This window comes from Rutilus rutilus (genome assembly GCF_951802725.1).
Source record: "Rutilus rutilus genome assembly, chromosome: 6".
Classification (NCBI taxonomy): Eukaryota; Metazoa; Chordata; class Actinopteri; order Cypriniformes; family Leuciscidae; genus Rutilus; species Rutilus rutilus.
Genome location: NC_140214.1, coordinates 4275387 through 4291889, shown reverse-complemented (window position 1 = coordinate 4291889; position 16503 = coordinate 4275387). Strand labels below are relative to the sequence as shown.

At 38.7% G+C, this 16503-nt stretch overlaps 1 protein-coding gene across 2 annotated transcripts in view; it reads left to right on the top strand.

Moving 5' to 3' along the window:
* LOC311292269 (CUGBP Elav-like family member 5) overlaps positions 1-16503 on the top strand; it is a 202017-nt gene that overhangs the window by 93057 nt on the left and 92457 nt on the right. For both annotated transcript variants that reach the window (XM_084411901.1, XM_084411900.1), the window contains exon 3: positions 6645-6693. In XM_084411901.1, the coding sequence (XP_084268027.1) occupies positions 6645-6693 (49 nt within the window). The remainder of the gene's footprint in view (positions 1-6644; positions 6694-16503) is intronic.

Here is a 16503-nt window from a genome sequence, read left to right as displayed (position 1 = left end):
AGCAGTTCTCTGAAATGTTGTTCTGTTACAACTATTAAACCCTCTTCTTACAAAAAATACCATAGTATCGCCGTGTTTATGGACATATCGAAACATGTTTGTTTGATCGTGGTACCATGGTATTCTTTTTTACTAAATAGAGTGTCATATTACAATGTATTGTTAAACAGAACAAAAAGACTAATATCCATACCACATTAACTTTGAATCAATAAACAAGATTATATTGTTGCAATGAACTAATCATGAAAAAGTGTTCATTATAGCATTAAAGTGCCCCATTATGTTTTTTTTTTCCTGAGTATTACCATTCTTGCAGTGTGTAATATATCTGTTTGAGAATGTAAAAGACAAATTTGCAGCCTATGATCTTCATTGGCTGCCGGTGAACAACATCTGCTTTGCCCCTCCCCTCAAACACTGTAGTTGTAGATGGATCTGGACGAGTTTGGCTAATGTTGTCGACATGTGGAGAAGACGCTGTTTTCCGCATTGCCAATACAAATCCACTTTTATGCACTTCTAAAGGATGAGGACTGATACGGTAAAACCGATACCATCGTTACTGTTCGTATCAATGTGTATCAGAGTGCTGAGGAAGATCCGGAGCTGAAATTCAGATTTAGTAATGGGTGTTTGGTTTCTAATAAGCAGTCGACCAATCACAACAGACTGGGCCGTCTGACCAATCAGAGCTGAACTGGCTCTCGAAAAGGGAGGGGTTTAGAGAAACTGAATCCTTCATCAAACTGGTTTCAAAATTCCTTGCGTATTTGCAAGGATTTTTTTCAGAAGCTTAGCATTTTAACCATTTGCCATTTTAAACAGTGCAATAGCGAATCAAATGCAATTCAGAGTACTTTAATTAGTAAGCATTTACATGCACAATCTTAAACCAATTATACTTTTTTCCCCGCCAGCGTAAAAAAAAAAAAACTTTCAAGGTCCCCAGAATCTTTTATTGTATGAATATCTGAACATGCAATATATCACAAGAAAGAACAGAGCCTCTTTGCACATGCATAAGCAATTATTTTATCGTTTGTTTCAGCCCCTTTTTTGTACGTGTTTTGATCAGGAGATTCTGTACTCTTTCAGAAGATGCGTATTAGCGCCCCCTACCGTATAACAGTGAAAACATTTAATTAAACCATTTTCACACAACAAATGCAATCATAGTCGGATATATGAATGATTAACTTGTGATAAGTAATTATTATCATTTTTTTATCTAGTAAAAATGGTTTTGTTGCATTGTTGGTTATTGGTTTGCAGGTAAAGCGGGTTATATCAATAAGCTGATTTTTGTTTGTTATATGTGTGCATGTAAAGCTTTAATACCTAAACAACAAGCACCGCTGGTAAATAAATTTCATTTAAAAACGGAAAACTTTTTATACGTTTTGGCCATTCATTTACATGACAATGGCGTTTTGGGGGCCTGAAAACGCAAGCTTTTGAAAACGGGTTTCAAAGTGCAAGTTTTTTAAATCGATACCGCTATCGTCTCCGCGTAAACTACAAAAACGCAAATTTGTGAAAACGGCGACGTCATGCGCATACGTATTATGTGTTCGGTCTATAGGCGCATAGCTTTTCTTGTGACATCGCCATCTACTGGCCTGGCAGCATAATACAGTGTTTTTAGTCGTTTTCATGGATCCATGTTACAAAAAAACGCAAAGGAAAAACGTTTCTGTTTTTGTAACATCGCTGTCATGTAAACACCCTCAGAAATATTTTGTATTCACTAGACTGCATGCATTGTGGCGGTGTAACATGCACAAAGCTCTTGAATGTGAAATGCTCCTAATTGCGACTTCAGAAGTGGGAAGTAAGACCTTGCACATGTAGCCTGCATAATATATGATGCTGCCATTGACACCATAACCTGTGCTGTGCGCTGCAAATGGAAAGGAAAAACGCCTCAATTTTCTCAATTCACCTCCCATTGGCGAGTGTGTAAGTGAAATGAAAGCAATCCTGTTTTTGGGATGTAGAATTATTTATTTATTTTTTTGTGAGAATCAAACCCTTTTTGAGATCTGCGTAGGCGTGCTGGGTTTTATTGTGCATCGCTCCTGTACGGCTCGTCTCCTAAGTGAGCGATAGGTCCCCATTAGTGCCGATGTTGACTTCCTGACGTGACTGTGGCCCATCTCACCCGCTGCTTCCTGTTGCCACGCACCCCCCCTGTGTGCCGTCGCCGTGACAACTCCATACAGGAGAGTCTTTCATCACCACTGCCACAGCGATGTCGCCACGGGCAACCACACAACTCACCTGCTGTACCCGTCTCTCTGTACATCTTCATTTTTTTCACTGTACAGCTTTAGCTCGCTCCTGCTCTCCTCGCCCTGCCCTTTTTTCCTTGCCAATAATTGCTATTGCTTTTACATTCAACTAATGTTGTATAATATATTTTTTTTATTTGCAAGTTAGGTTAAATGTTAATTCTTTTTATTTGTAATTGTTTAATTTTGTTCTTCTGTTGTTGTAATTGGGTTTTGTTAAGTTTTAATTAAGGAATTGTACATTAAAAATGCATGTTTATATTTACTGAGGAAAATGTGGTGTTTGCCACAGTGCTAGGTGGTTTCCAGGGTGTTGCTACGCATTCGTTCATGTGGTTCCCAGGGTGTTACTATGCATTTGTTTATGTGGTTGACAGGGTGTTGCTATGCATTCGGTCATGTGGTTACTAGGGTGTTGCTATTTGTGCATGTATTTGAGGTGGTTCCCAGAGTGTTGCTATACATTTGTGCATGTGTTTGAGGTGGTTCCCAGGGTGTTGCTATGCATTTGTCCAAGTGGTTCCCTGGGTGTTGCTATGCATTGGTATTGGTATTGCTAGTTTTTCTGGGTGGTTGCTAGATCTTTGCTAAGGTGTTTGGGATGGTGGATATGTAGTCGCTAGGATGATCTATGTTGTTGCTAGGGGTATTTTGGTGGTTGTCACATGGTTGCTGTGGTGTTTTTAGTGTTTTATAGTACATTACTATGCGGTTTGCTGTGGGTGTTCTAGGTGATTACTAGGGTGTTCTCGAGGTTGCTTGATTATTATATTATTGCTGTAATATTCTTGTTTCTAGATATATACGCATCCCAGGCCCCTCTTTCATTGTAAGTTTGTGTGCTTTTTTTTAAATAATACTTTTTAATGAATTTATTGTACATGCAAAACGAATTTTTTGTATACTGAGGAAAATGCCGTGTTTGCCAAAGTGCTTGGTGATTTCCAGGGTGTTTCTATGCAGTTGTTTAGGTGTTCTGACTGTGGTCTAAGTGGTTCATAGCACATTGCTCAGTGGTTGCAAGGGCATTTTGGCTTGTTGCAATTGGTTTGTCTAAAGGGTTTTATAGTGCATTGCTATGTGGTTTTCTAGAGATTCTGTGTGGTTGCTAGGGAGTTGCCGTGTGGTTGTTCATGTGTTCTGACGGGTTGCTAGGGCATCACTAGGGTGTTTTGGGTCGTTGCCATGGGGTTGCTAGTGTGTTCTGACTGGTTGCTGGGGCATAAATCCCATTACTTAGTAAATTCACAGCACACCTCGCCTCAACCAGCTATGTGATTTTGAGAAGTCATTCATGCCTGGAGCACAAATGGTGCTGGATGAGTTTTGCACTGAAGTTTAATACTTCTATTTCTCTCTTTCTGTCATTCAGTGACAGATTCATGCTTGTTTGCCCGGTTTAATATACCGTCTTCCCGGTCCATGGCCCGTCGGCTTTGATTTGGAGGAGGTGCTGTGATTTCCTGTTGTCGAGGGGAGAGTCACGTACAGGATGCATAATGCTGTCGTGATCTGATCAGCTTTCATTCTCACCCTTATCAGATTACAGATTTTAAAGCTGCTCCGCACAAAACATCTCAGTGTCGACTTATTAGATGTGTAAGACTGTCTTTCTCTCTTGTCGTCTTCACACGCTCGTCTTCCTCCTCACATCAGACACTAAACAAATGCAAATGTGCGTGTTTGGGCCTTTCTGTGCATCACAGCACACGCTTCGTATTCATGAAAGACACAATGAATTTGTGCCTCTGTGCTCGGGGAAAAAGGCATCTAACGAATTCAAAAACATCCATCTTTAAGCGAGAACCGTAATGAGGAGAAAATGCTATGAAGAGAGAAAAGTTTTGATGGAAATTAAGAAGCGAACAGTGCACGCAGAGATGGAGTGATGGAACAAAGCAGGGTTAAACAGATGGGATAGACCTCATCTGAACTCAGAAGAAATCTCATTGCTCAGAGGTTGCTTTGTTTAACTCGCAATTAGGTTTCTTTTCTAGTGTTATAACTTTGTTTCTCTTAAAATTCCTTTGGACAAATGGACAGAAAATGGACAAACCAGTATGGCTGCCTGATTAAGTAAAATCAACTGAAATCATGATTTAGCTTAGTGGGATTATTGTATGGCAAAGGCCATAGTTAAGACATAGCTCACCTAAAAATGAAAATTCTGTCATTAATTACTCACCCTTATGTCGTTTCAAATTCATAAGACTTTCGTTCAAATATATGGAAACCAAATGAAAATCTTTTTGATGAAATCTGAGAGATTTCTGTTCCTCCATTGACAGCTACGCGACTACCACTTTGACGCTTCGAAAAGTTCAAGAGCATGTGTATTTTATTAATATTAACATATAATTATTGCATTCCAGTGGCCATGTATTTAGTATCTTTAGGATCCGATTTCATTTTTAAACACAGAAAAATAATCATACAAGTATACAAATAAATGCATTCAATACCTAGTCAAAATTTAGTTTTCAGTCATTTGTTCACTTTGACCTATTATTTGTTGGTTTAAATCGAGAATTCACTTGGTTGCACCACCTCATGAATATCAGTTGTGCCAACTGACAACATTAATAATAATGACAGGGAATATGCTGAATACTTTTTTCCCCATTTCAATTGCATATAAAACTAATTTACAAATACAAGTGTTTTTGTCAACAGTCTTAATTGAAGTAAAAGTAGTATATTGATCAAAAACAGAATCAATCACATGACATCTCATTCAGAACGTTGGACCTGGGATTGTCACGATCCACACACGGGAAACATGGGTTAGATCCAAAAGCAGTTTAATATGAAAATCCGTACTCACAAACAGTCCAGGCAGGGGTCAAAACCAAAGAAGCAATCCAAAACATAAAACAATACAAAACAGGTAACAAAGCAGGACTCGGAAGTGGTGTGATAATAGACAAGGACTCCGTGACAAACACTGAAACAACCAGGGTATATATACACACACAGAACTAACAATGAAACAGGGAACAGCTGGGAACAATGATGATGGGGAACAGCTGAGTGCAATGACCAGTGATTGGTACAGACAAGGATTGTGGGGAATGCAGTTCATAATGTGACAGACACCGTGGGGAAGGAGGACATCTAGTGGTGACCCAGGGAACTCAAACCAGACACTGTGACAGGGATAGGCTACAGTGCAATAGATTGGTTGCGTAAAATGTTTAAAACGTTAAATGCGTAGCAAATGGAATGTAATACAACATGGCAATTGCATTTCAATGCGGGAGTGAGTCCCCTAAACGATCGTTCCAAGGGTGTACAAACCCCGACTCGCTCCTGAAACTGTGATTATTGACACCGTGGAAAACATAGCTAAGATCTGGCGAATAGCAACTCAGGTGTGTTTTTCCCAAAAGCATCGTTAGCCAACTTTGGTTGCAAGTTCCGTCGTTATCAGCATAGTTCAACGAGTCGGTGTTTCCCGAAACCATCGTTCTAACGAACATTCGCAAACGGCATCGCAAAGTTGTGTGGTTTGAACGACAGCTCTCGACCTGTGGTTAGAAGCAGAGTTTCTTGTTTGCCTGACATGTGGACTTAATAAAACCTTGTCTTGAGCAAAATAAGCAAGATGACATTCAGTGCAATCTGTATCTTTTATTTTAGAATACATACAAATGTCATTTACGTCTTTTAGTTTGTCAAGAGATTTAAAGCTCTACCACGTAAGAACGAGCCTATGATTGAATCTGGATAGAGCAAAATAACTGAGAAAAATTAGAAATAGTCCTCGGATGCCATGTCCGTAATTTATAGCAAAACATCTAGCATTAATTCGATCTTAACAGATTCATCAAAAGAAGTTATTACTCCACCACCTGCGTGTCCGTGACATCATTAACCAGCGTGGTTGAACGACCAATTTGCGACAGTATGGTTTCGGGAAACAGTCGTGACTAGCTAGTTGATTTCTTCAACGATGCATCGTACTACGGTAGTTAAGCAGCGAGTTACGTCGTTGTACGGGAAACGCACCCCAGGTCGTTTAATGAGAAATGTTTGAGTTTGAGATCTCTGACATCTGAAACTCAGGAGACTTATGCAAAGTTGTCTTCTGATTTCGGATCTCACATGCACCAGCAGCATCTCGGCGTAACTCAAAGCAGCGATGATACGAGCCTGACGCTGAAATGACTCATGTGAGTGGCTGCAGTCTCTCGCGCCCCATGGGCTTCTGGGAGTTGACGTCTCTGAGCTTCAGTGTCTCTGACAGCTGTGAATCCATGAGCGAGACGGCGCGCTCCTCTGGCTGTCTCTGTCCTACACCTCCACATTAACCTTTCTTTCTTCCTCTCTCTCTCTCTTTCTCTCCCGCAGATGACACGGCCTATTCAGGTGAAGCCAGCTGACAGCGAGAGTCGAGGAGGTAAAGAGATTTCATTTCTACCTCACTTTATTGCTCCACGCTCATTTATTTTCTCTTTCTCTCGCACTCGCTTTCTCTTTCGGTCGTTGTGTGCCGGTGATATTAGCTTTGACTGGAAGTGTTCTCCCTCTGTTGTCTGTGTTTGATTAGATTTATTTCATTGATGGGATTTTTTGGCACTTTTAATTGACAGGCGCAGGACAGGATTTAGGAAACATTTGTGGGTTGAATTTGAATTTGAACACAAAAGCATGTGCACTATGCAGCGTTTTAACGTTTTTATTGTAATAAATGTACAAATGTGAGATCTTTGGTTGTTACACTGTTTTTTTTTTCAGGTTCTTACACCATGCAAGATGCTAGATCAAGTTGCAAATAGTTTGATTTGCTGCACTTTGTAACAACAATTTCACAGTTATAGACCAATCATAGGCATTTTGAGCATATTAATGTTTATGGAAGCATCTGTAATATGTTTTACTGTTGTTTCCAGCTAGCCTACATATCTGACGATACAAACCCTGTGTCTCGAGACCCCTCAATTCTGGATCTTTGTGATCTATCTACAATGCAAAAAATACATTTATCTTAAGGCGAGACACGGCAGGCAAAAACATCGTTTTTTTTTTACTGGTCAATTTTGAGATTTTTGGATATTTGTCTTTATAAACATGTCTTCTTTCAGACTTGTGGTGAAAAAAAGTCCGAAATACACATTTAGGTCTTTATTTTATTACACTTTGTCTGTTTTTAGATTTAGATTTCTCTAAATCTTTAGATTTCTCATAAATTCAACAAAAGTTCGCGTTCTTAATCAACACGCTGCTCCACGATCTCGCCGTCACCCTGTCATCACACGCACCGTTAGGAAGCACTCTCTCTCCTGTACGATCCTGTCGGATCCAAATATGGTAATTTCCTTTTTATCAGCAACCAATCATGAAAGTAAAAGGGCTGAATGCGCAATCTCATTGGCTGATGATAAATCTTTAAAGCCCGTTTTCTCAAAATGACTTTTCTCTCATTCTCCAAGTCCGAAATCTCCACTTCAGTAGCACCTATATACACCACACTTTCCAGTCTTGTACCTAGTTATATTATGAAGACATTTACAGAGGGATTTGTAAATATATTATTCCTAGCCTGATTTATATAACATTTTATTCCAAAAAACATGGCGAAAATAATTTTTTTAAGGCTATTGACAGTATTTTCTGATTTACAGATAACAAAAGTAGATATCCATAAATCCCTCTGTAATTTTTTTCCCATCTAATATGTGAACACAATGAAAAAATCTTTTTTAACCTGGCTTTATCCAATACTCAGATTTCGTTTTTTTTTATATATATGCAAATTAGCGCATATTTAATTAGATATTGCCTAATTTGCATATTTAACCATTAAATTACAGAAAACCTGTAATACATTTTTTTCTCATCTTAATGTAGGTAATCAACTGGGAAAGTTTCATGGTGATATCTACTAGTTAAAATCTTTACCCTATTCACCTGTAGTGTCTCGCCTTAAAACAAATTAAACTAGCTTGAGAAGCAAAATTGCATGAGATATTGATACTTGTTTTCATAAAATTAAATGAAATGAATCATATAATAAATATGGACAAATTTCAATAACACGTTACCATTCATATTTACATGGATCGTGGAAGCCCCGGGCCCGGGTTACTTTTGAGGTCTGGTACAAATATTACATACAATTATACATAGGTTATAGGCCCATATGCATGCAAGATTAATCATTAAGAGTGTGTGTGTTCACACTTGGCATGTTTGGTTGGATTAAAACAAACCGTGGTGTGATTGCTCTGTTAGTGCGCTTCATTTGAATAAGTGTGAAGGCTGCCATCCGAACCCTAGTGACACCAAACAAGCGGACCAAGAGTCTCAATCCGCTTCAGAACTAACTCTGGTGCGGTTTGAATGATATATGAACGCAACATGAACCAAATACATGCAAACGAACCAAAAACAGGACATGATGTCACAAGATGAAACCCTAAAAAGGACAGAATGCTCAAGCACACCTGTTTTTTCTCATCATAGTCGAGATGTTGCTCATCAGAGTTCAGTTCAGGCATCAGAAGCGCGTCTCCTCACAGCAGATCTTGGTTTGTGTGACGGAGGGATTCCTGACGCTGTTTTGACTCCTTTACACATTCATAAGCTCTTCACGAGTTCTCAGCTGGTCAGAATACCATCATATGCAGCGACACACACACATCGAGCGCATTTATCCCAGAACACAGCATTGTTTATGATGTCCGGTAAGTTATAATAGCCAACCAATCAGATTGGTTCGGTATCTTTAGGTTCGGTGTTAAAATTCCGATGTGAACGCTAAGATCTCGATTCAAACACACACACGGTCTTACTCCTAATTGACAATGATTACGCATTAAACCTTTGAAATTACGAGCACACCGGAATATTTACCACTGATCAAGAGAGAGATGCAATCCTGTAAGCTATATGTTTGAAACTGCTTCACAAACTGTGTTTTCAACTATACAGTATTGCTATTTGTTGCTAACATAAAATAAAAATCAGTAAATTACCTTTGAAACTAAATATTGTATCTATTACATTGTTATGCCAGTAGGTGGTGACCAGTGACTGTTAACATGTGAATGATGTATCATTGAATCATTCATTCAAAGAGATTCGTTCAAAAACTCTGGACGAAACAAGCCTTCGTCAATTAAATTTTAAATGATTTTTTACATAATTAATTAATTTCAAGTAATAATTTTAATAGACTCGTATATAACATTTTAGACATTTATTAATAGACTCATCCCCCCCATATGTACGTGTGTGTGTGTGTGTGTGTGTGTGTGTGTGTGTGTGTGTGTGTGTGTGTGTGTGTGTGTGTCCACATGGATGGCAATACCAAAAATCGTTGTCCTTTTGTGGACATTATTTTGTCCCCATGAGGAAAATGTAAAAATGCAGAAAGTTAAGGTTATTGGACAGAATATACATGTCTATGAAATGTCCCCATAAAACATAGGAACCAAACATTTGTGCAAATTATGTCAGGATACTGCTTTGTACAATAAATACAAATATGTTTGCTAATAATATTAATTTTACATTCAAAATATATATTCTCTGAAAACAAGTCTTAATATTTTATACAATTTTTTTAAAAATTTTTATAAATTGTAGGATTTTTTTTTTTACTGGAAAACAAGATAATACTGAATATGGAATTATATATTATTGCATTGTTTCTGAACGCATTGAGTGTGTCCGCTCCATTCTCTCTGCTGTGAGTCTGTCTGTTGAATATTATGGGTATTCATTTTGGTTAAAGTGATTGGGTTATTGAGTGCAGATGTGTGCACAGACCTCGTCCTGCTCCTGCCAAGTGCATTAGCATACGACTGTAAATAAAATAGTCATTCGATCTGCTGCTGTGACGGCGGACCCAGGGGTCCCAACGCTCGGCCTGCTTTTCTAAAATATACAAGCTGGAGTGAGGCGGGCTTGAACGCGCAATCAATATAATAGTAGAGCCTTCTCTCTCACACACACTCTCTGTCTCTGTAGCTTCTCTGTGTGTTTGTCAAGAGGTCGCAGGCAAACGGACGTGTCATGTATCCGCATGTGTAAAAATGCATGACCACAAACAGAGAGGAGATGACACTTTACGTGAATTAGCGTGATGTGTTTTCAATGTGATGTGACATTTCTGAGCTCACACAGCTCAGTCTCACTGACACGATCATGGCGTTGTGCATTTGCATCTGTAGTGGTTGAATGTGGGAAGTGATGTACTGTAGGGTGGGACTTGATTTTATCCTTAGGGATGTTGAAAAGTAGGTCGTGATGCTATTTATTTATTATTTATCATAATATATTTCCCCTCCCATGTGACGTTGATTACATCATTTGAAAAAAAGTCATTTCGGAAGTGGAGAAGGTTTGGATGAAACTCAACAAAAAAAAAATCTAATAAACAATCTTTAAAATAATGCAATAATTTTAGTTCACCTAAAAATAAGTAACTTGTTTACCTTATTATTTAAGCTATGTTACAATAGACAAAATCTAGGCAAGAATAGTGACTTTGAACACTAGGCTTTGGAGACGCTGGATCCTGATTGGCTAAGACCCATGTGATGAAATGTTATTCCTCAGGAACCAATTAGATTTCAGATGCACATGAAGGCTGTTCCAGAAGGTAGACGGTATAATTATGCCTTCTAAGATACACTATCGGTCAAAAGTTTGAGGATTGTTGGAAGAAGTCTTACACCAAGGCTGCGTTTATTTGATCAAAAAAGTGCAATTGTGAAATATTATAACAATTTAAAATAAGTGTTTTCTTTCAAAAAAAAAAAAAGTTTATGTTATTTATTTCTGTGATCAAAGCTGAATTTTCAGCATCATTACTCCAGTCTTCATTGTCACATGATCCTTCAGAAATCATTCTAATATGATATGCTGCTCAAGATCAACATTTATTATTATTATCAATGCTGAAAACAGTTGCGCTGCTTAATATTTTCATGAAAACCATGACACATTTTTTTTCCAGTATTCTTTGATGAATATAGAGTTGAAAAGAGCATTTATTTGAAAAAAGAAATATCCTGTAACATTATAAATGTCTTTCCTGTCACCATTCAGTGAATATACAAAAGCACAAAACTACACGTGGACAGCCATCTTTCAGAGGAAACAGCCCATGTATTTCGTAATGTTTAGATGGACAAAAACCTGTGATGAGAGCGTTCTGTCACAAGGCCAAATTCACTCTTCTCTGTCATAAACGGTGTTTATCCCCCGCCTGCCGCCCACTCCGAAGCAGAAAATAGAGGCATGTGTCTAAAAAACTGAAATGCTTTTAACGCCCCAAACAAAAGAGCTTTCTCGGCTTATGGGTCTCCAAATCTGAGCTCTGATGCGCCGCCATTTAGAGAGATCTTTTGTGCCCTGATTTGAGGTCTCATTCTTTGGACATCTGATGAGGAATAAGCTAAAAAAAAAAAAAAGCTTGTTTGAATGCAGCTTATGTGGAGAACATGCAGTGAGCTCTTCATTACCGGTGTACGCTGGGGTGGGCATCACTATTATGGGTTCTCATACCAGGGGTTAGTGATTTGAAATGTAAAATTTCATTTGTAGGGCTGGGTATCATTCAAAAATTTGCGATACTGATACCTTGACTTCGATACCGATTTATGAACGATACTATTTTTTTTATACCAAATTAATGAAATCAGTTTCAACAAGATTACATATTACCTAAAGAAAGCTTTGGTTTTAGTTTTTCAGTTTGTTGACTTTTTTTAGAGACTCAAAGACTCATTTAGGCCACTAGGGGGCGGAATATATGCCTCGTGCTCAAGCGTACTTATAAAGTTTGCCGCAAAGCACTGGCAAAAGTAGCCTAATGATTATAAATGTGTTTCGGGGGGGGGAAATAGCAAGAACATATTTTAATTGTTTATTAATAAACTCCAGGTGAAACTCGCAAAAGTTCATGTATTTCAGTAATTCAACTTAAAAGGTGAAACTAATATATTATATAGACTCATTACATGCAAAGTGAGATATTTCAAGCCTTTATTTGTTATTATTGATGATTATGGCTTACAGCTTATGCAAACCCTGAATTCAAAATCTCAGACATTTAGAAAATTTTCACAAGCTGTAAGCCATCATCAAAATTATAACAAATGAAGGCTTGAAATATCTCACTTTGCATGTAATGAGTCTATATAATATATTAGTTTCACCTTTTAAAGGTGGGGTATGTGATTTGCAAAACGGCCAGCAGATTTTGAAAATACACAACTCAAATGGTCCTACCTTCTTTCCTTTGACTCCACCCATTCGAAGAACATGAGGGGGATGGGGGGAGGGGGGTATGGTACGACCGTTTGATTGACGCACTTACTGTCCAATGATTCTAGGTGGTCTTGGAAATGATTGGCTGGAGTTTTTCGAGTCCTGCCCCGTTCCACAGATGATTAAATTTCTTAATTTTCATTTCAGTGCTTCTAACTCAGTGGCTGTAAGTGGGTTAGGAATAGGATTTCAAGTGATTTTGAAAAAATGGCCAAAAAAGAGAATTACATACCCCACCTTTAAGTTGAATTACTGAAATACATGAACTTTTGCACGATATTCAAATTTTTCGAGTTTCACCTGTAGTTTTTTCTGAGTCAGTGTTGGCTGCAACGATGAAGTTGACGTTGCTGACTCGTCATCTTCGCAGTATAGAGATCGTGCGCACACGCCTATAGAGAGAGAGTTTTTAAGTAGAAAAGAAAACACAAACTTTGAATGTTGGCTTGAAGGCTTTGAAGTTTGAATGTCTATAAGCACACGGATGGAGGGATGGATGCATGGATGGATGTGTGACCAATATAAATCAAATTCACACTCATGAAGTGAGAGGGCTCTAATCCTGATGCAAATGCTTCTAGTTATAGCTCAAATGAAAAGGGCTGGGTATCGAGTTTGATACTTTTAGGCACCGACCGAATTGCCTCTATACCATCGAGTATCAAAAAAGCTCTTGTTGTTCGGTACCAAATTTCGATACCTAAGGGGTTAATCTTGTCAACCGTCAGTGAGCCAATAAGCATGCAAGCATGATTGGCTGTGGCGAGGCATCAATGAAAAATATCAATTACACACATGAATTTCTTTAAAGGGGTGGTATAATGCCCCTTTCACAAGATGTAAAATAAGTCTCTAATGTCCCCAGAGTGTGTATGTGAAGTTTTAGCTCAAAATACCCCACAAATTTTATATAGCATGTTAAAATTGTCACTTTTTGAGAGTGTGCAAAAACTCACCGTTTTTGTGTTTGTTCCTTTAAATGCAAATGAGCTGCTGCTCCCGGTATAGGGGGCGGAGCTTCAAGAGCTTGTGTCCTGAAAATTTCAAAAACATTTAGCCTTTTATGTTCAAACCGGAGTCAGACAAAGATGGAGAGACTCAAGAAGAAGTGACAACATGTGACAACCATTTCTGAATGGTCATTTGGTGAATTTATGTAGCTTATGTGTAGTTATCTTCTAGTCATTGATTAGCATATTCTGTCTTGATAATCTATAAATCGTGGTTTATGTAAATTTTAGGGTTAGTGATGTCACTAACCCGGGAGGAATGACGTGTAGTCCCTACCAGCTGTTTGTTGTAGTCCTTAAAAAACTAAAGAAAATATCTCCCTTTGCTTTGAACTTTGAGCGTCAAAACTTTACAGATGTTGTTTATGCTCAAACAGCAACATTACACACTAACTAAAGTTAGAAAAGTGAAATCATAATCAACCACCCCTTTAAATTCCAAATAATTGTACGTTTTCTTCCTTACATTCAAATTGGCTACCTCAATTTAAATGCATTCTCAATTCAGTTCTGAATGGCCCTGGTTTGATACTTTAGCCATAGATTTTACCCTTCGCTAAAGTAAAGTCTTCATGAATATTCCATTGCTTACTTTCATTTGGAACGTCCCCTAGAATTCCATGCTGCTCTTTAAAGGTGTATAAATGAGTTTTACTATTGATGCTACAAGACTATTAGACAATGTTGATCACACAGTTGCCCTCTGGTAGTTCTTCAGCCAAACTCTGGATGCACAGTGTCTTCACTAACTGATGTCACTGATATTGGCAGATCGGTGGGTAGTCCAGGGCGGAAGGGAAGTTCCTGTCAATAGCTTATCAGAAAACCAGCGATGAAGGACATTATCAGATTAGCTTAAACTAATTATTTATAATTAACAAAGGGTCAATTAGCAGCTCGATACTGATCTACTATGCTGGGAAATTACATTTACTCGATCAGCACCTGCACTGTCTGCACCCAAAATAACATCTCACTGACTGTGCTTTAACATTTACTTGTTTGACACACACAAGCAGAATGAACTTCTGTGCAAATCATGCACAATGCTGTTCTTATATAAACTGTCACAATTGTCAAGCTCCAAAAAGGACAACGAAAAACCACCCTATAAAATAAACACCATAAGAAAAGTCAATACAAAGTTTTGTGCAAGAAACAGAACTATGATAGTCTGGATATCACCAGACCAAGCTCAATCTTTAAAGGGATACTCCACTTTTTTCGGAAATATGCTCATTTTACATCTCCCCCAGAGTTAAACAGTTGAGTTTTACCGTTTTAGAATCCATTCAGCCGAACTCCGGGTCTGACGGTACCACTTTTAGCATAGCTTAGCACAGATCATTGATTCTGATGAGTCCAGTAGCATTTCTTTCAAAATGACCAAAGAGTTTCAATATTTTTCCTATTTAAAACTTGACTCTTCTGTAGTTAAACCGTGTACTAAGATCGACGGAAAATGAAAAGTTGCGATTTTCTAAGCCTATATGACTAGGAACTACTCTCATTCCAGCGTAATAATCAAGGAACTGTGCGGCTGTACCATGAGTGCAGCAGGCGTAATGATATGACGCAGCGCCTGAAAATAGGTCTAATTGGTTAGACAAACTTAGTCCCGGTCACGTTGGAAGAAGTTACCGAGCTGGGTACTATTTTCAGGCGCTGCGTCATATCATTACGCCTGCTGCACCCATGGTACGGCCGCACAGTTCCTTGATTATTACGCCGGAATGAGAGTAGTTCCTAGTCATATAGGCTTAGAAAATCGCAACTTTTCATTTTCCGTCGATCTTAGTACACGGTTTAACTACAGAAGAGTCAAGTTTTAAATAGGAAAAATATTGAAACTCTTTGGTCATTTTGAAAGAAATGCTACTGGACTCATCAGAATCAATGATCTGTGCTAAGCTATGCTAAAAGTGGTACCGTCAGACCCGGAGTTCGGCTGAATGGATTCTAAAACGGTAAAACTCAACTGTTTAACTCTGGGGGAGATGTAAAATTAGCTTATTTCCGAAAAAAGTGGAGTATCCCTTTAAAGATTGAATATTAGTCTAGGGAGTCTGCTATGTATTTTCTACTGCACAAGAGGCGTGATCAACGGGCATAGTTCAAATGACTCTGTACACAATTGGATAGTCCTTCAACCAATCAGACCAGCGATCTGGGTGACGTACTTTGCAGAGCGACGCGAAAACTCCAGGCAGGAAATGTAATAATGGAATCGAGCGATTTTATTATTTAGAGCGATTATTTACACCCACTTGAGCGATTTGTTTGCTAAAAAGAAGCCATTGAGCATCGTCGAGAGGTTAAAAGGAATTGGACCGAGCCGTAACGGCTCTGGAATTGGATTGGACTAAACCCGCCAATAGCGCACCAGGTGCATAAGCCAGTTTGGCCTTGTTTATACTGTCAGTGAAATGTGACCCAATTCCGATTTTTCGCTCACATGTGACACAGATCGGATGTGTTCTATGACCGTGTAAACAGGAAAAAAAACGCATGCATTCGGATATTTCGAGATCGGTTTCAGGCCTCATTCATATGTGGAAATAAATCGGATATGTGCCAATGCGACTGTCATGTAAACAGGCAGATCGGTTTTTCTGAGGCATTAGGCGACGTCTCCACGGTTTAATGACGAGAGAAACTCCGACGTGCTTCTGCAAAGGGACGGATGACCCGACGAAACGTCGTGTCGTCGTTGGAGAGGAATGTGGACAAACGTTGACACAACATATCAAAGGTTGGCTTACTCATCCTAAAATTCTGGACCCACTGCTCCTCGTTAAAGCCCGCCACAATATGCTCCCTCCAGTCCTGAGATCTTTCTCGCAGTCGCACACAATAACTAAAGCATGTGCACAGGCTGCAATGATGGCCCTTTTCGTCCTCCTCCACCTCATAATCAC